Below are 21,028 nucleotides of genomic sequence, written 5' to 3'. Positions count from 1 at the left end.
TAGAAACTTGTAAGAGCCAGGAGGAAGTAGGACAGCATTGTTGGAAAGAGAAAACAGAGCTGCAGAAGTTTAATGTTTATGTATCTGAAATTAACCATATACTAATAACCAAGATTTATTCACAGCTTACTATTTGCCAAACATGGTTCTAAGCACTTTGCATGTATTATCTCATCTGACCTTCACAAAAATCCTATGATACACCCCAGAAGCAAATTACTATCTCTGTTTTACATTTGAAAAGTCCAAGGCACCGCAAGGGTAAGCAGGTTGCCTGAGGCACACAGCTATGAAGTGGCAGAGGTGATACTGAGATTTGAATCCAGAGGTCATGTTTTTAATAACGACACCCTAATACCCTAATGTTTCCATGCAGAGACTGGTAAATCCTGAACTCTAAAGTGAAGCTTTCATCAACTGGCATTGGACTAGATGACATCTAATATCCTTTCAACTCCTGAGATCTAGGACACAACACTTTTATTGTCTAAGAAAGAAATAAAATATTGTCTGAGTCTCTGAAAATGATACCTAAGGTGGACTTTGGAGAAACCAAGATGCTACATCCTGTTTAAAATAGACATGAAGCAGTCATGAAAGTGTGTACTCATTTCAGTAAAGCATGTGACAAGAATATCACACACAATATTTTTACAGACAAAATACAGAAATGTCAGTAGGCTAAAGCACAGTTCAGAATACTTGAGAAAAGCTGAACAGTCAGCGCACACTGACTGATACACTGATGATAAGCAGAAAGGGGGTCCCTGATTCTAAATATATTTTTATCAATTACTCGAATGAAAACATTAAGTATTTGCTTATAAATCTGCAGATGACGTAGCACTCAGGGTGGGGAGCTCACCCATGAAACACCAGAGTCCATAGACAGTGCGGTGTAGAAATCACTTCAACTTTGGATTCGGACCACTTGGTTCAAGCTCACTGTTGGTGACCTTGGGCAAGCGATTTAATCTTCTTTAGCCTCAGCTTCCCCATATTTAAAATGTGGATAATACACTTGTTTGAAGTAGAGCCTGAAATTTGGTAGATGCTCAATGAATCTTAGTTCCTTGTTCTCAGTTGAAAAGGATCTCTACAGGATAAACCGTTGGAGCAAAAGCAAGGAGATAAAATGTACTTGATATAAACACAGAGTTCTGAATCTAGATTCAAAAATTAAACTGAATGAGAACAGAGTAAGATAAATCTAACTCCGTCATCAATTCATATTAAAACGTCCAGAGATTTTAGCTGACTACCTCAAGTCAGAAACAGAATGCCACTTCTTTAAAAAAAAAAAAAAAAAAATTTAAAAAGTATTTTAATTCAAACTAATGTGTTAAATGCTGATGTTAATAAGCACTGCCTTATTATATGGTAATTAGATAATGTCCCCCACCCTTGCAGAGATTTTAAACAAATACTAAAATTATGTGGTATATGTTACAACAAAGTAATAAGTAAGGCGCCCTATGAGAGCCCAAAGGAGGAAGCTGGTCTTATTCGGCCAAGAGAAATCAAGGAAAGCTTCACACAGGAAGTGACCTCTGAGTATAATCTTAAAGCCAGACTCATTCCAGGTGGAAGAGCAGCAAGTGCAAAGGCATGGAGGCCTGGAAGAGCCACTGAAGCAGCTGGAGAGACAGTGATTACGGTGGTCAAGGAAAGCTGGGGCAATGTGCAGGGTGGCTCCTGAGAAGCACTGCACACCAAGCCAAGGAGACCCTGCCCAGTTACAAAGCTAACGAATGACAGAACCAAAGGGAAGCTTAAGCTTTCTGACTCATCATGCATCCCCTCTGCCTGTGCCATCCTGTACAGTAGCCACTAGCCATATGTGGCTATTTAAATTTAACTTAACTAAAATTAAGTCAGTAAAATTTAAAATTTAGTTCTCAGTCACGTTAGCCACATATCAAGCCCTTAAGGGCCACATGTGCCAAGAGCCATGTCTATCATCACCAAAAGTCCACCAACAGTGCTGTTCAATGTCACAGGATCATCAAGTGAAAGGAAGTAGATTGAGTCTATACTCCTTTACAAAACAAAAAACAGGAGGGGAAAGAACAGATGGAAGCTATAAGGAGGAATATTTCCACTTCCTATATCTTAAGTTTTTTAATAACAGAAGAGCACCCTGACACTGGAAGTATTCCAGCTTGACAGTCATCTTTCACAGTGATGTAGAAAGAGTTTCTGTATTGAATTCATGCCCTTTGGTTAGAATGTTTGTGTTCTTTCACAGTAGCCTGGCTGACAGCCCAGTGCAACCATATCTTTCTAGCTCCTTTATATAAAGTTCCTGTCATACTTGCTTATAAAACCTTTGATATTTGGTTGAGAATCACTACTCCTGATAGCCCAGCATCCTAACATCCCAAATTGTGGGAATTTTTTAATAGGATAGATGTTTTTAAATTGTGATTCATAGACCTCTAAAATTGAATGCAAAATTGTATGTGTATTTTTCAGGAGAGACAGGTCAACCAGATGTCAGTAGGATTTGTGATCCCAATATAGAAAGCAAATGAATAAACACCATACTAGAGACGATGGGACTTAATGGTCCCAACACTCCAAAAAGAGTCATCTAGATGCCATCTAGACACTTAACTCGGGTCACTACTCAGATACTTATTCAGGTCATACTCTAAAGTTCCACAGAGTTTCACACTGACCCTTAAGAACCTAAAGACCATCACCCTACAACTGAATCATTTTAGAGCTCAACATCTCCTGACCTTCAAGGATGAGAGAAGTGGGAGTAAAAAAGAGCAGGAAAATAAGCCCAAGGCACAAAAGTTGGATAACTCAGAGTCAAGTTGGGGAAGGTATCATCTGACAACCTCTTGCTGACATGCTTATGAAAGGTCTCTTGGAAATCTTGGTGGTTTATTTTCAATGTTAGCCTACAGAAACAAACAAACCCAGTTAGATGCAATACCAGCTTACCAGCTGGGGAACTTCCCCAGTAAATCTAAGGCCTGCTGAGCTATTAGTCCATTTTTGAAATAATGACTTTGTTCTTACTATCACCTGATACATGACAATTGCACCATGATTCACCTCCAGGTCCTATAATATTTCTAGAACTAAAAGGGCTGATTTCTAGAACAACATACTAATTCCTCTGTCATCTGGTATAGCTGGAGAAGAACACTTTGGTTAATTTAACAAAAAAAAAAAGTGATAATGAGCTACTTATATAATCAATATGAATTATAAATCACACAAGGCTCAAAATACAATGAAGTACACATACCATTGGAACTGTGTTGGATATAATGCAATGAATGCTTCATTGGCAATATTCAGAAAGCACTCCAACATTCTGTGATACCTAGGGGGTCACCATTACAATCTCAATTGTCACTATACTATACACCAATTAATAAAGGGTTCCATGTAACAAATGCCATATAACAAATACCCTAGTTTTTTGTTTGCTTGTTTGTTTTTACAGTGAGAAAGCCCGCATTAAGCAATACAGAAACTGAAAGAATCCTGAGGAAAATTATGAAGTAGCTAAATCTTGTATTTTACAGCCTCCCAATTCCCATGTGATGACCCTTCACTCCCCTCCCAGCCATCCACTGCCCTCACACCACCTTCTGGCAACCTCCTGTCCTCTCGCTAGGGCCACACCTGGTCTTACAGGTCCTGATCAGGGCAACCCAAGGCACTTTGTTGATGCTTGTTAACTCAATAGTAGCCAATCTGGGTATAAATCATCCAACAAAAGTTTACAGAATGCTCACCATGTGCCAGCATGTGCTAGGTGCTGGAATTAAATGGGGGCATGTCCCTTCTCAGAAGAGCCTGCTCTCAGTGATAAGTCCTGAAAGAACAAGATAAACTAACTCAAAGATGATAATGGCATATATTTTGCCTAATATGTCCCTGTTCTCAAGGTCATCAGCATTTTGTTAGAGAAATCTTAAAGCCTCCTCACTACCCAAACCCAAAGCATAAGCTTTTGTTAGCAGCAGGGCTTTAGCTGGTAAATGAGAGAAATTTGGGATGAGGAAATGCATCAGCAATTTGTAATACTGCTAGAAAGGCATTGCCAGGCAGATAACAAAATCACGTATAGCAATGGTTCTCAAAGCATGATGTCCAAGACCAGCAGCCTCAATATCACCTGGGAACTTGCAACAAACAAAAATTCTCCAGCCCTATTTCAGACCTACTGAACCAGAAACTCTGGAAGTAGGGGGTAGTAATCTGTATTTTAACAAGTCCTTCAGGTGATTCTGAGACACAGGTTGACAGCCAGCAGTATAGATGAAACAGGCAGACTGCCTATGTCTGACTTCAACACAAAGGAACTAAATTAGGAATTAGCCTTGATGTTGATGGAAATCACCTGCTGAAAGGAATGGTCACTGACAGAAAAGCAGCAAAACAGTTCCCAGGAGAACACAGCTGGAGATTGCCAAGACGTTAGTGAGTGACTGTTGAAAATCCATTTCATGCTTTTTGGCTCTGACCAGTCCCATGAGACAATGGTGTGGAAATTGAGAAAGAGGCACAGAAAGTTTGAAAAACTTCCAACCTACAGCTAAGCTGAAGGCCGAGAAAGACTTGAGAGAATTAGTTTTCCTCCTACTGCTGGTTTCCAGAGCCTCTGCTCTGGATCCAGAAGGCCATGCACAATGTCCTGCATCTCAGCAATGATGCCACAGACTGAGCATCATCAAGGCTCCATCCATGATCTACACCAGAGCATTTCTTCCTTTCCCTTCTAGCCTGCTACTCACCGTCCAGCTACATCCTTTTTATCCCTCCCCCAAAGGGAAGAAAGATGACACCCCCCTTTAATGACACAAGTCTTTGGAAAGCTCAGGCATATATCTGAAAGAAGTTTTCTAAATTCTCCCGAGATGAAGAGAATCGATGCAGCCCAAATGCAGCAAAAATGCAGAAAAAGACCTAATGCAGCACACACAAAAAAATATAGCCTCAAGATTATGCAGAGTTGCAACAGTGATTCGAATCAACCACCCACAGGCAAAAAAACCACACTTGGCACAGGTGCCAGGCAGGGCCTCTCTCTGAAGCCTCACGTGGCTGGAGCGTGGCTGGAGCCTGGCTGGGCATATCATTCCCAAGCCCCACCCACCTGCTTCTGGGATTAACTACTGCTTTACAAATGGGTCTATTTGAGGCTCCTTTTTTTTTTTTTTTTTTTTTTAATAAGTAAGAGGATTAAGGGTGGAACTATTTAGTCCTACAAATTGGGAGCTCAAAATACAATAAAGGAAGCTCCTAAGAAGTACCCACTGCTCTGGGAGGCGGCAGGGAGGATGTCTTGGATAACTGACACATTTTAAAGTCATTCACTGCTGTTCCCCTTAATCTAGCCCATCTTCACCTTATAAAAACACATCTTCGAGCTGCTCCCTGCTTTCCAGAGATGAGGACACTGGGGCTCATCAAGGTTTATAAGGAAACATATTTGGGGTACTCAGTGAGCAAAGATACAGCATAAACATCTCCCTGCAATAAGCTTAACACTAAGAAACCACGAGGTTGGGGGAGTCTAAAAACTTTGTGCTGTACCTTCTGTCCTTAATTAAGATTGATGCTGGAAACATGACTGATGGGTGAACCCACACATGCGTCCTCTCTGTGCATGTTTAGAAGGCTTGGGAAAACTAACATGTTTCTATCCCTCTTTGGAAGGGACTGCTTTAGAAGCCACGTCGTGGTGGTGGTAGTGGTGGCGGAATATTAGACACTAATTTCCATGTCTGGTCCCCATAACTACCCCTGCTCCCTGTAATTCCTACAAAAATTCACACTGGAATTTGAAAAGAAATGGTTACAGAGGACTGTTCCTTGGCTGAGTCGTTCAGCATTTATCAGCGTGAAAACCCAAGATGATGAGAGGATTCAGAGTGACACGTACCTTCCACTTACCCATGGCCTCTGAGTAGAAAAGGCTAGTAGTTGCATATTTTGGGGGCACTCATATGTAACAGGGCTGGATAGGAGGCAGTCATCATACAAATGACAAGAAAAAGCAGGTTACAAGATCTCTCCCCAGCTTCGTTTTTGTTGTGTGACAGTCCCACTGCAAAAAACAAAGGTCTTAGAGAAAAAGTAGATTTCTGAAGTTGGCCCTCTGTGAGAGACCTTAATAATCCTATCCAAGAGGAAGACAAATAACCTTCCTTTTCTGAAAATCCTAGGAAAAACCCACACATATAATGAATTATTCACAAAGGCTGAACCTAAAAATGAGAGAGGCAGAAATATAGAAAGATGAAAAGATGGGCAGAAAGAGAAAGTAAAGACCTGGTCTCTCTCTCTCTCTTTCCTTGAATAAAAGGATATTAATTAGAGTTGCATTCAGGTTTCCTCTTTTATGTCTTTGTGGTCGGTGATAAGCAAAATAAGATCAGCAGAGTCACCACTGATGGACTGGATCGCACATCTGGGCTTTGGTGTCTGGTGAGCTGTAGCTTTCCAGGCAGCCCTGTGTATGACGTAAGGGAGGCGGTTGACCTGCTCATCAAACATATGGAGTCAAAGGTTTGCAAGAGTTCTGAGAGCTCAGCAAAGCTTCACTCAGTTTTATTTTCACTAAGAATATGAAGATTGAAAGAAACCAGATGTTCCTGTAAAGAAGGGGGAAAGCAGCAGAGTTTGAGGGGGAAAAACACCTACATTTTGTACAGCAATGCTATAAAGAGATAAGTAATTTTGGATGGAGCTAATAATTTCAGAGTCTCGATGTTTCAGAAGAAGAAAAAGCAGGCCTGTTCTCGTTACTGTCCTCTTCCTTCTTTAATTCATAGCATGCGTTGCGCCTATTGCAGAAACAGCAAGTGGAGGGAAGTGGAGAAATAATGACATGCAAACCAACAGACAAAACTATCACATTGAGGATATTTTTGTCCCTATCCTAAGTCATTTCATTTCTGTCAAACTCCTTCACTCCAACTCATTTTCCAGGCTGCATCCCAATTACAAATGGTCCCCACAACAAGTCATGGCCTGGTTTCCAGATGAAACATTACCCACACTTCATATCAAAAGCAAAGCCAACAGGCAATTCAGAGATTGTCCTGGGATGCTCAGAAAATGAAGACCTTTCTCCTACAGCTCCAGTAGCAGCTGCAGTCACTATCTGTTTCAACATCTGCATCTGTGCACAGGTACACAGAAGATATGAAGTCTTTCTGCATTATCTGATCATAGGATATAATTACAGATTTCATCCTTGTTAGCTGCCATCGTCTTCCCTAATCAAGGCATCTTGCCTCATGATTCACTAGAATTACATCAAACCTGAAATTCTTACCAGGACCTCAGTCTACTATCCTGCAATGTGCTGTATATTTATAGACAACAAAAGCAGAAGAAAAGAAGATACCAAAATGGGAAATTTAAGAACTAAAACTCAAGACCATCCTGGTCAACACAGTGAAACCCCGTCTCTACTAAAAATACAAAAAAAATAGCTGGGCGTGGTGGTGGGCGCCTGTAGTCCCAGCTACTCAGGAGGCTGAGGCAGGAGAATGTCGAAAGTAAACCCAGGAGGCGGAGCTTGCAGTGAGCCGAGACGGCACCACTGCACTCCAGCCTGGGCAACAGTGAGAAACGCCGTCTCAAAAAAAAAAAAAAAAAGAACTAAAACTTTTGGTAATCCTCACCAAAATCCTCCAAAATAAATGGACATTTTATAATGGGAGACTCATAAAAATAAAGCATACAACCTCTGATCTATAGCCAGAGTGCTTTGGGGATACAATGAAATTCTCTACAATAAGAAATCATGGATGAATGTCCACAGGTTCATTGTGATGAGCTTCAATATCTCAGGGCTGCAAACATATTTGACCTTCCCACTGTAAGCCATATTCATTTCCACACAAAACATGTGCTCCCCTGCTGAGACAACCAAGGTGATGGAGGTGTGGGGGGCATATCCTATTGCCCAACTCTGGCATAGAGTCTCCAAGCCAGACACATTACGTCTTCCCTTCATACCCGTGACCTGGAAAAGTTCAAACAAGTGAGGGTCATCCTGCAAACCACATGAGAGGCGCTGTATGCCCACAGGGTAACTGGCCCTGGGCATGACAGAGTGAGAGCTGGTAAGCGTGAAGCACAGTGAACATGGAAGGGCACCCAGAACAGCCCACTGCCAGAGAAGATCTATTAGATGAGCAAAAAAGAAAAGGAGGAATCATATAGAATGTAACATCACATTTTAAACCACATTAGCATTTTTAAAAAGAGTATGGTATCCACTGCAGAGGAAAGTGCCATAAGAAAATAAAATTATCTCCCTATGCAGATGTAGCTTCCAAGAAAAATGAAACACATTCAGAGTAGGCTGTTGACTTGCCACCATCTTTCATGCCAAATCTGGGTTATCTTGAGCATTTCTTCCCATAAGAACTAGACCTCCCCTATTAATAACTGGATAAGGTTACCCTCCCCCTCCAAGTCAGGGTGATCCTAGAAGCATAAATTAAACCACTCCTTTTATTTAACCAATCTCTTCAGACAAACATGATTAAAGACCAGTAACGCACAGCACGATGAGACCACTAATGTGGCACATAGAAGTGTACATTATACCCCTTGTCCTACAGCGACTTTCTGCAGGCAATGAAAATGTAAATCCCAAAAGGTGTTGTAATACAAACAAAATCCTCAAGCATGCTAAATGTGCATATGTCAATATGAAAGCAGGTCTTGACATGCTTTCTGAACAACTGAACAACCTTCCCTTCTTAAAAAAATTTTTAAAAACTCTGGCACTTACAAAGAGCAAAGAAGTACTTCCTAAACTTTAATGAGCATATTAATCACACAGGGATCTTATTACAATGCAGATTCTGATTCAGCAGGATTGAAGTGGAGGATTCTGAATTTTTAGCAAGTTCCCAGGTGATGTGGATGCAGTTCCGCGCTCTGAGAGGCAAGAATCTAGAAGACTTCACCTGAACTAAGACCTCTCCCCACTTCAAGCATGCTGAAATTTCTGAAAGACATCATTAATAATAACAACTAGTGTTTACTGGGTAAATAGATAATGCTTTAGGCACGTGATATATATTAACTCATTTAATTCTCCCAGTATTATTATCTTCATTTAACAGATAAGAAGACTGAGTCACAGAGTAATGAAATAACTTTTCAAGGTCACAGAGCTGGTGAAGGAAATAGGATTTGAACCCAGGCAGCCTAGCTCCAAAACTTTATGGGCAACCACTACCCAGACTGACTCCCAGTAAGACAAAGCAAGATTATTTGGGAAGTTGGATGTTTAGAAAGGAAAGGAAGGTGAGACTAGGAATTTAGGTGCGTTTCCCACGGAAGCCCAATGTTTCCACGTGGTCACCACCAGAAGGAATATATTAGTCAACTACATTGTACATGGTATATTTTACATTTTCCAACAGGGCTCCACTAAACACCTTAGCAGATGTTCTCTGAACACTGTTACCACAGCCTACATGCTGTAGAACCACTGTGAAATTGCCAACTATGCAGACAGAAGAGACCATTGGGACAGGGCTTGGGGCCAAGGCACTGAGCATGATGCTGAAATCAACTCCCTCGAGAGTCTGAGAGTCTCCCGTTTGACTCTCTTTGGTCCATTTTGGCCAAAGACAAGGAAAGGGAGGAGTAAAACTCACAGCCGCACCTTGCGCGCTCGCAACGCCTGGTGGAAAGGCGGTGTCTTTGCAGCGGAAGAGAAAACGTGAAAAAAGATGACCGCGTGGTGTAGGAAACGTGCCTGGTTTCTCAGCCCCAAGCCTGGGCCCGTCCGGAAGTACCTCGAGGTGCTGAACCCGGATAACTGGGGAGCCCCGGGCCACCGGGAGTTTCAGCGGCGCTGTCCGAGGTGCCAACGATGGCTGCTGGCACACTTTGCCACCCGCGAGGCGGTTGGGCGGCTTTGTCTACCGCAAAGAAACGGGAGGGCGCCTGAGTAAACACGTCCCTAAGAGAGGGGCACAGCAAAGCAGCACCTGGTGGATAGGAAGATTTAGAGAACTGTAGAAGCCAAGTGAGAAAGCAGGGCCCAGCTGGGAAATCCGTAGACTGCCTAGAGGAATATTTGCAGCCGCAGCACACAACACAATGAGATCTGTCCGCTTTGTGCAGCGCACCGGCAGGCGTGACTGCAGGGACCCGACCCCTCCCCCGCCAGAAACCTTCTCCCTAGCTAGATACATTTAACTCAGGCAATAGATGGCCCAGGATCACTCTGTGGGAGTGGAACAGGGGAGAGGGGTGCAGAGAGGAGTCTCGAGAGAGGGAGAAGCCCAGCCAGGGGTGGCTGTGGGAGGATGCGAACAGCAGCAGGAAGAATATCTGCTTAGAGATGCTCCTTCGTTTCTAATGAGGGATGCTGCCTAGAAGCACCACGCGCCAGCCAATCATGGAGCTGCTGAGGCAGGGAACTAGAGAAGGAGGGGAAGGCCAGAGGCTGGGGTTGGGGGAGTAGGGAGATGCCCAGGCCCTGTGGGAAGTGAGCCGCGTGTCTGGCTAATACTAGAGACCCAAGTCAGCTCCAGCTGCCTCACTGCTGCACACCTGGATGGTGGGGGTGGGAAAGAGGGAGAATAGGGGAGAAAAAAAGGGGGCCTTCTTTGCAGGTGCAGCCCTCCCAAATCTCCCTCCCAAAGTCCCATGTGTCCAACCCCATCCCCATATTTAACACCAGACCACTAGCTTGCCTCCCACTAATCCCCTTCACTACCTCATCACCCCCAATTCCTAATGGCCTTGCCAGGCGTCCAATCCTTAGTGAAGAACAAGGCAGCCAGCTGCCTAATCAGCAGCCTGCATTTGGTGCACTTGATTAAACCTGCAAAGAAGCTCCTTCCATGTCTGTTCACTCTGACACCACCACCATCACAGATGGCCCCCACCAGAGCTTTGGGGAGAGCAGTTCCTTTGGAGCTACGGAGAGAGAGGCTGCATGCGCACCTCTGGCCTCAGCGGATGAATTCAGGCCCAGGAGATCCACCTGGATCCTGGACACTGGGAGAGCAACCAGCTGGGTCAAGCACTAAGAAGCAAGAGTACCCAACCAAGGACCAAGGAAAGGACGGGCCTGATGAGCTGCTCCTCCTTGGCTGAGAGGAGAACTCCAAGTTTGAGCTGTTTGAGCTGTGGCAACAGAGATCACCTCCCCTGACAGACACTCATTCATGCCACTTTCAGTGGAACTTAAGTCCCCAGAGTTAGCTGAGTCCCCAGCCAAAAGCCTGTTTTATTTATTCATCTGTCTATCTGTATACAAGGTTTTGGCCCTGGGAGGTTCTGAACTGATAAATCTCCTCATGGAGCCTTGACTTCCATACAGGAAGACAGTGCAGTGTCTCCTGGCTGGTGGGGATATGGACAGAGTGGCTGGCTTAAAGAAAGGAAAATGAGAATTGATTATGAAAGGAAGCATTGGGGCAACCCAATCTATGTAGAGGGCGGCATGTGAAGGAGTAGGGGTGGGGAGAAGGCTGGGAATCAGACAAAGCCCAGCCCAGAAGGGACGCACCCAGGGACACTAGAGATTTCCACATAGGAAAAATAAAAAACCAAAAGTCTTACCTTGAAAAACACTAGTGCCCAAACCGGTCTCCACAGCACCAAGCTTGCCCCTTAGATGCACTGAAGAGTGCGCTTCAGCAAAGGGGCAAATTGGCACCAGGAAGGGGGTGGGGGGATACATTCCATGCTAGGTACCCCCCTTCACCCAAAGAAATGCAAAGAGAGAGAGGGAGTTATGGTGGGCAAGAAAGGATATGGCCAATCGATGAGCTTCTTGGCATATTTCCTGACAATGTTATCTTCTCCGAAGATGAACAGGGATCTGTTGACGGTGAAACAGTTCTGCCGGACGGGAATGGGGTTGTACAAAGCCATAGTCCGCGCCCTCTGCGCTTTCGTCTGCTTGTAGGCGGCCGCCTGCCCCGAGGCCGGCACGGGGGTTCCTTGCCGGTTCCTGCTCTGGTCCGAGTCTCCATCGCCGGACCCCGGCCTGGCGACCACCGCCTCCCCGAAGCGAGCCATCCTGAAGTTTAAACAGACAGAAGACACACAAAGGTGATCGCGGCCGAACACCCGCACACAGCAACAAGCAGAAAGACACACGGAGACTCAGAGCCGCATCCAGACAGGCACCGGGACCACCACCTCTGGGGAGCTCCGCGAGCTCTTCGGAGAGGCGGCAGCAGCAGCCCGCCGCTGTGAACTGTTGAATCTAAACGCAACCTCTGCGAAGCTCCATTCCTCAAGAAGGAAAAAAAAAAAAAAAAAAAAAAAAAAAAAACGGGGGGTAGGGCTTGGGGGTGCTCAGTTCCTGGAGGAAAATATTTTTTTCAAAATGCCAGTGTGTGGTGGTGTTCAGGGACCAGAGAGGAGAGGGGTGGAGTAGGCTGCTCTTCAAACATAGCTCCTCTTCTGGCAGACGCACCACCTAGTTCAGGGAGAGAGGCAGGCACCGGCCCGCTAGGTAACAGTTTGGTGATTTATTGGTTGGGGGAAGGGGTGGGAAGGAGGGGAAATTGAAAACAAAAGAACTTTTTTGAAAAAAATAAAGACGAGGACGGGGTTACGGTGACATGCTTTATAACGCCAGTCCCCACGAGTCCATCTAAGAAATTCCACCGCGAAGACTTGGGTCTTTATATCTGCCAGCAGAGACGCATCCAAAGGTTGGAGAAAGAGGGAGGGAGGTGGGGAGAGCGATACTGAGGTTCCTGCGTAAACCGCAATGCCCAAAATCTCAAAATAAGAAGTCGATCCAAGCGAAGAGGGACAAATGACTTCAAAGCTCCTGCGCTTGGGCTAGAAGTTGAGCAGCATCCAGAGAGCAGCGAAGCCTGAGTGCCAGCATCCGCCTGGAGCGCTCGCCACCGCCGCCTCCCCGGATCAGCATGCAACAGCGATCCGCGGCTGCGCCGCCGAGAGGGCGGGAGCGCGAGCGGGCGGGCGGCGAGCACCGGCGGGCGAGGAACAGGTTGCAGCCGAGCCTCGCGGCGGCCTGGCACCACACTTGTCCACAGACCGAACTTCCTCACTAACGGCTGGGTCTTCCTCTTCCACCCAGGCAGCGCCCTCGGCGGAGCACTAGAGAAGATGCGGAAGGAGAGGGGGGAGGCGAGGCAGGGGAGAGCGAGCGGAGCGCAGAGGCGCAGCGAGGCGCGCGCGAGCGCCGGGAGAAGCGGGGGAGGAGCTGGTGAGGCGGGAGGGGCGGGGACGCAGCCGGAAGGCTGGAGGTTCCTGGGAGGTGAGGCTGGCTTGCCTTCTTGATTTATGTGGCCAAAAGGTAGCAGCCACCTCTGCAAAGGTCCAGTGAAGAGTCCCCTTTCCCCCAAGTAATGCCGAGAAGAGAGAGGCAGGCGCAGCAGGCGACGCGGCGGAGTCTCCGCAAGAGAGCCAGGGCCTGGCGTGAGGCGCACACGCACGCGCGCCTTGGGTCCCTGCAGAGAGGTGTCCCCAGTGCTGTGCCCTGTTCGGTGCTTGGCGCGTTGCCACAGGCCCGCCGCCGCCCTAGTGAGGAGTCGGGGCCTTTGCGCGCCTAGCGCCATGGCAGCGTCGCCGCTCCTCCGCACCTCCCATGCTCCACGAACACTGCCAAGGATTTCCAAGGATTGGGCAACACCCTCTCCCCATCTCCCCACTTAGCATCTGGGAGGCCCCGTGGGGAAGGCTAGGACCTCTGGGGGTTCCACACTCTGCTGTTGGTGCTGGCTCCTAGCGGGAGCTTCTGCCCTCACGGGGCGGCCTCCTGGTTCCGCTGTAGGAGAGCCCTGCCCCACCTCTCCTGGAAGGGCCCTCCAGGGTGAGTTATGGGCTAAAACTACCCTTCTCGAAATGCGAATAATCAAAAGGATCCTCCAGCCCCCTATCCTTTACTCCCAAATAAGCTCCACGGCCTTTCTCAAACCCACCCCATTAATGTAGGGAAAAAAAATAGAATTGGTATCTGAGCTGCAGAGGTGGGAAAGGTGGACTCCAAGCCCTAGGGAAAGAGCTCCTGTTTAGCCGCCAAGCCCTTCCCCACAGGTGACTGGCGGTTTGAACTGAGGACAGGGACCAGCCGTCCCCTCCCATGTCCACACTAGCTGGGGCACACCGTCCTCTGCGTTTTCCTGCCTTGGCTCAACACATAGTCCTCTCCACATACTCCCAACCTGAACAATGGAAGGAAAGAAGGAAAGGAGGGGCTGAGGAAGGAAACAAAGACACTAACCAAAGCCCAGAGGTTGGAAACCATGGGTGAGTATGGCTTCACCCCTATGAAGTGAGATTAACTGTTGAGAGGTGATGTCTGAGTGCATGGCACGTGTGTTCCTACGAGTATGTGTGTGTGTGGGCAAGGCCATGTGAGCACTGACATGTGTCTATTGTGTGAGAATGTATGTGAGTGTCTGCGCCTGTGTGTGTGTGTGAAGGAAAATTCTGAGTACTGGAAATCCAAAGGAATTGTCTCAACATGTCCAGCCTGCTGCCCTTGGGGAAGGCGTTTGACCTTTTGATTCAGGGGAGTCCATTTCAGGTGAAATTACTATTCAAAATGAGTCAGCTCTAATTGTTATTTTGATTTCACATTACTGCCTTACTCTGTCCTTCCTCCTGCTTTAATCAGAGGGTCCTCTTCTGTCTGAATACCTAGTCAGATGTGAAACGGAGGGAGGGTGGTGCTGTGAACCATGAAGTCGCATCAGCCAGTCACTTAGAACTAGTTCCAAGTGGCTATCTTGGTATCCCTGTAAACTACATAGGGTTAGAAAAACGACTTTCAAAAATTATTAAATGCATGTCGCTGCTTTCAGACAGTACCATAATCCATAGCACAAAATTCATTCAAATCATTAGAGAAGTATTTTTGAGTACCTTCCACGTGCCAGGTACTGTTTTAGGCACTGAGGATACAATAATGAACAAGATGGGTGATGACATAAATCATGTACACTAGATTATACTAAATTGTATAGCCTCACAGGCCAGAAAGCTTCACAAACTTCACTCTCATGCTGTCACCTCACCCCTTTCCTTTGTGGTTGTGCCTCAGCAGGCTGGCGGGTGGCATACCTTTTTGTTAATGCCCAGAGTAAGCAGGGCTCACTAGCCTTTTACCTCCCAGACGTAGTTCTTGGAACATCAGAGATCCCTGACTTGTGTCTTCAATGTTATCAGATGTCAGCAGAGATCCAGTATTCCATGTCCTGTGTTCTCTGTGGCTGCTGCAATTCTTTAGAGGCCTAGAATACTCAAGATGGGATATTACATGTGCAAATGCGACAACACACTGGAGTTGATACCTGCCTTCCAAGGAGACAGGAATCGTAAATGCATAGGTAGGAATAATGTAGAATACCTTAGGGAGTTTCAGCACCTATGTAAGTGAGTTAAAAGGGATAATTCTTGGAGTCAAATTCATGGATAATTCATGCAGTCAAAACGAAAGGGGCAAACATAATGGCATAAATGGCTTTGGGAAGAGACTTGGCCTAAGGGCAGCAGTGCTAGCAGGAAGACGGACTCTCATCTTCCACCCCCACCTGGCTGTCATAGCTTTTGAGAGCTTTGAGATCTATGAAGTTCTATACTGGTTTCATACTCTCTAATCCCCCATTCTACCAGCCCCCAAGGCAGCTACAGTTGTTGGTTTTATTTTTTTATAGAGACGATGGTCTCACTATGTTGCCCCAGCTGGTATGGAACTCTTAGGCTCAAGCAGTTCACCTGCCTCAGCCTCCCAAAGTGATAGCATGAGCCATCATGCCCCGCCAGTGGCTACAATTTTAATGACTGAATAATATATGCGTTTAATAGTTTTCAGTTTACATAAGCCCCACAGCTGACCCTTACTCCAAACTCCTGAGGTGAGCCTGGCAACACATGCATCATGACCCTTGACAGACAAAGCAGCAGAGTTTCAGCAATGTTAAACCGTTTGCCCACATCTGATAAGAGGCAGCATGTGGACTTCTAACACATCTGATTTCCAATTTGTGGCTCTTTCTAAAACCCGTGCTGTCCTTCAGGGCAGCAATAGTGTAATTCTAAATTGTTCATCAAGAAAAAGGAACTATGCAATGACACTAAGCCTATGGAAATGCTATGCTTACCATCCTCAAATTGAATTTGATCAAAGGCCAAGTGTTCCTGGCACCATGCCCTCAAGATCCAGGAGGATCCTCAGAAAAAGTTCATGACCAGAATATTGCAGTCATGCTCTTCATATGGGAATGTGGTGGGCATTCTTCTTCCAGTGCCCCCAGTTCCACTATCCTATTAAGGATCCACAAATGGAAATGTGGAAAAATCAGCAATTAGTCATAACTCTGATTGGAAACCAGTTTGAAGACCATCTAAAAATCCCTTTCCAGCCTCAGAGGGACAGTAACTGTATTTTCCTGTTGTCAGAGCACCATCTACTGGTCTCTGTGAGATGTCACTGTGAGCACAAGTGCTTGACAGCCCAGCACCCCATGCACCATGCCTCAGAGCCTAGACATTCCTAGGCTCTGACCTCTTGTCAACAGCCCTCTACTCCCCTATGGGACTTTGTTGAGGTCCTAAATTTCACCACAATGCAGCCAGCCCATCTCACAGTACTTGGAAAGTACAGTCCCACACACACCCTCCCAAGTTAAGATGGGGTTACCAAATGCTCCATGTTTTTCTGAAAGCAGTGACCTGCAAAGTGGAAACCCGACAGGAGCTAAGGAAGCAAGTGGAAAACTTTCCTAGTTTATAAAGCCTATGAAGACTCTTTCATTTCAAAGCATTTAACCTGGAGCCCCTCTACTGCAGTGTATGATCGAGCTGCAATCAAGAGTGCAGGGGACTGATCGGTAGTCCCTCCAGCCTCTTCTGGAAAAGGCAGAAAACAAGGTGTCCACACTGCCCCAGACCATACAGCCTGTGGGAGTTTGTACTAAGACAGATGGACATGAGTGGCAAAGTTGGAGAAGCAGTTGGCCTATTACCCTCATTCTTAAGCTCTTCCCAGATCTGTCAGGCCTTAGGCCATCTTCATAAGAGATTTTTCAGCCATCACTGAGAAGTCTGTGAATGTGGGCTTCATCCAAAAGGCCTGTGCCCCTCCCACCAGGCCTGCTCCTTCATCTTCCCCCACCCTGCCAGTTACACTCAGATAGCTTATGCTTAAGTTATCAGAGCCCCTTTTGTTCTATTTTTCCTCCGTTGAGCTTTTCCAAGAAATAGACTCTTATGCAAAGCAGTGCTCTAAGGAACATAATGCAGAGAGGATTTGGGAGTGGGTTCTTAAGAAAAAAGTTGGCAGGAGACCATGTGCAAATGCATAGTGGAGCAGAGGAGCATTATGGCAATGCAGACATCTTGGGAGTCTGGTGGCTTTCACAATACCTCACAGCCCTTTCTTGGGTGAAAACATAACTTCACATCCTTATGTAATGTCCATCCCTAGAATCAGCATCTCTCAAACCTAAGCCCTACACTCCAACATGCGATCAGCTAACCACAGGTCAGCAAAGTAGGCTTTAAAATGTTTTAAAAACCATTCATTTATGACAACCCATCACTTCCTGGGTGCCAACTGTAATGTTTTCTCATTGCATCTTTGTGGAAGGACTGTGAAGCACATCCTGTTATCTGACACCCAGAGGGTCAGGGACTTGTCCCAGTGCACAGAGCTAGGAAATAGCAGATCTGGATCTCCTAATAATAAGGACAGGATTCTTTGCAATATGTGACCATTATTAACATACTGCATGTCAAAATAATATTTTCCTTGCTCGAGAGTCAAGTTATAAGCAGGATCTTGAGCTTTAGAGAGGTAAGGCATGACCTTGAACCAGAGAGTCTCCTAGAGGGTTTAACTGCTAAGAATACATACCATTCTGCTCCACTGGGCTGTTATGAAAATTAAGTTAGTTAATATGCATAAAGCTTTTAGATCAGTACCTGGCACACAATAAGTAAATGCTACGTAAGTACTTGTTATGTATATTTCACCTTTAGTAGCTGTGACCACGGTAACACACTGGAAACACTGCATGTCTACAGACTCTGTTTCTGAAAGCCAACTTCAGAAGTGCAGCCAGGGATGAACACACTCTGTTGTGCGGGGGATGGACAGAGGAGCACAGACATGTAAGTGCCTGAGATCAGGTCAGAAAGAGGAATGGAGGACAAAAGGAAAAAAAAATGGTAGAGACCAGTGTCTGGAGACCCAAAGGCCATGATACCTGAGAGAGCTGTGTGTTTGTTTACTTATTCATGAATTTATAAACCCATTTAACAAATACTCATTAATCCCCTTCAATGTGCCACACATTGTTCTCAGGGATTCTGGAGCTCAGAGATAAATTAGACACAGTCATAGCCTCTAAAAACTTACAGTTCAAAAGAGGAGAAGGGAAAACATACCCACGAAGGGCTCAAATACAAGGCAGGATGTGGAGTGCACCACAGGAGAGCACTGGGAGCGAACAGAGCGGGGAGCCATCCCCTCCCACTGGAGGCAGCCAGAAAGGGGAAGAATCCAAAAGAGATCTCTTTGAAAGAGCTAGTATTGGAGGCATGAAGCAGCAGCCTGGAGCATGAGTGTTTAGGATGTTGGGGGAGGGGGATACACAAGATACATGGGGTTGATTAGCCAATCAGCATTTTTATTTTCTTTCAGTGTATCTAGGATCATGAAGATTATAGCATTACCACTTCAAGCCTTTCTTTTCCATAAGATGAGGTCACTTTTCAGCCCAGAGAAAAGCCAAAAATATGCTTACCCTAATAGATATGAAGCTTTATTGGGAAAGTTGATTTGAAGGTTCAGCGTGTAGCCCCAGACAGCAAAGGATCCCATGCCCATCACTGTCTACTTCCCTTCCCACCCTCAGGACCCAACCTTGCTGCTCAGCCAAGGCAAAGTACAGCAGGAGGACTCAGCAGCGCTCCAGCTCCCACTGATGGGGATGAGCAGAGGGTGAAAACAACCAGCAGGAGCACATCCATCCATCCACCCCCACGGCCTCTTGACTCAGAAAACACAACACAGCCCACACCTTGCAAAGCTCATTCAGCCCGGGTGGGCTCAGGCAGATTCATTCATTTAGCAGACATGCAATGAGCACCTTCCACGTGTCAGGTATCATGTCAGGGGCTAACCCAAAGGAGGCAGTGCCTAGGAGAAGGTGCCCAGGTTGGATTCATGTCTTGCCTGGTCTTGATCCACTCCCTACATTTCACTCTTGAAGATAATGCCACAGTAACAGAAAATGCAGCTCACAGCTGCAGTCAAGCCTAGAGGGTCCCTGAAGGCCCAGAGAAGAGAATAAGATTCCACTGCACCCACCAGTCTTGCCTCTCCAAGAACCCTTTGTGTTGGAATCATCAGCAGATTAAGCCACCACCTGTCCATCACCACACCCTCTCTCTCCCACTCTTTCCTACACTGAGCAGCTGGTTACACCCACCTGGTATAAAATAATCAAAGTGAAGAAGGCATTCCCATATGATATGGACTTAAGGCCAGTTTTGAAATGTACACCTGGGTAGGCCATTTACTAGCTCTGCCCCTTCTACTCCATAGAAATTGCTCTAAGACTCCCACTGAACCGCTGATGGTCCTTTTTTTACCCTCCTATTCCTTGACCACTCTGCAGCATTTGACACCACTGACCTCCCCCTCTCCTCAGAGGTCGTCCTTCTTGGCATCCCAGTTACCACATCTCCCAGTTTCTCATCGTTTCCTTCTCCTTCTCTTACTGCTCTCACCTGTGGGGCACCCGTGGGTCTGTCCCAAACCCCTTTCTCTCCTCTGTCTAATTTCTCTCTCTTCAAGGTTATATCCTTACCTGCCATTTCAACTACCCCCTCCACACCACATCTAGCTCCTAGACCTCACCTTTTGACTCATTTCCAGACCCAGGTGTCCAATCAAGTTAGGGGTAGCTGTATATGGATTATCCCTCATCCCCAGACTCAATATGTGTAAAAGTGACATCACTGTAAATCCTTCAAAGCAAGCTCCCCCTCCTAAAATGCTAGTTGCTATGCATGTTACGTTTTCATCACTTCAGTGGCTCCCCCACTGCCTATAAAATGGCCAAACAGCTTAGCCTGACAATTCAAGGCAATCAGAATTCAACCTATCTTTCCAACACCATCTCCTCATGTATCATAGTATGAAGTACATAAATAAACGTGTCATGCCCACTCCTGCCTCAAAGCCCTGCTCACAGCACCTGCTTCACACTGCCCCAAAAACATTCTTCCTCTTTTCTGCTTCTCCCATTCCTAGGCATCCTTCTATGCATGGTTCAGTTCAAATCTGCTCTCCCACAAAGCCTTTCATAATCGCTCCAACTCTATGACGTGTACCTCCTATAAATTCACAGAACTTCTGTATCATTCATAGTACCGTGTATTCTCACTGATATCATCATGACTGTAACTTCACCATTACATTTATATTAATTTTTCAATTATGTATGCCTTGTCTCCTCAACTATGGTGTAAGCTTCTCAAGAGTAAAGGACATATCTTTCTCTTCGTTTTATTACCTAGAGTGCCTGCATTATGTTATCCTCATAGCAAGCCTTTGCAAAATAAATTGTCAATGAATGCATGGATCTCCTGCAACTGTTATTGGTGGAAAAGAGCTTCGGCATCAATCAGGTATCTGGGCCCTGTCTGAGGAGCTACCCTTCCCCTAACACATTCTAGCTCTGACTAGGAGCCTCTCTCTCTGCTGCCAGGTGTTCCCAGCTGTTTCTAGTGAGTTGAGTGGCCATAAATCCAGATGATATAAACAGGAAGAAATATATATCAAAAAGGGGTACTTAATTCCCTTGTAGGAAATTAAGTGCCTGTAACTCAGGGGTAACTTCCCCAGCACACTAACTGCCCAAGCCCTGTCTTACCAATCATTAAACAATAGGGTTCATTGTCTTATGAGGAATATCTCTTGCTCTTAGAAACGGAGTTGAAATAAGATCTGGGGAATCAGTTATTAAAAGGAAACAGCTCCCCACCTAAAGAATATTTTCAGATCCCT

At 45.8% G+C, this 21,028-nt stretch overlaps 1 protein-coding gene across 12 annotated transcripts in view; it reads right to left on the bottom strand.

Annotated features, from left to right (window-relative positions):
• Positions 1-21,028, bottom strand: part of LOC105484537 (calcium voltage-gated channel subunit alpha1 E) — a 492,953-nt gene that overhangs the window by 313,749 nt on the left and 158,176 nt on the right. For all 12 annotated transcript variants that reach the window (XM_071076614.1, XM_071076570.1, XM_071076587.1 and 9 more), the window contains one exon: positions 11,781-12,046. In XM_071076614.1, the coding sequence (XP_070932715.1) occupies positions 11,781-12,046 (266 nt within the window). The remainder of the gene's footprint in view (positions 1-11,780; positions 12,047-21,028) is intronic.

The sequence above is a fragment of the Macaca nemestrina genome, chromosome 1, assembly GCF_043159975.1.
Source record: "Macaca nemestrina isolate mMacNem1 chromosome 1, mMacNem.hap1, whole genome shotgun sequence".
Lineage (NCBI taxonomy): Eukaryota > Metazoa > Chordata > Mammalia > Primates > Cercopithecidae > Macaca > Macaca nemestrina.
Note: the sequence above shows the minus strand (reverse complement) of the source record. Positions and strands in the feature narration are given on the sequence as shown.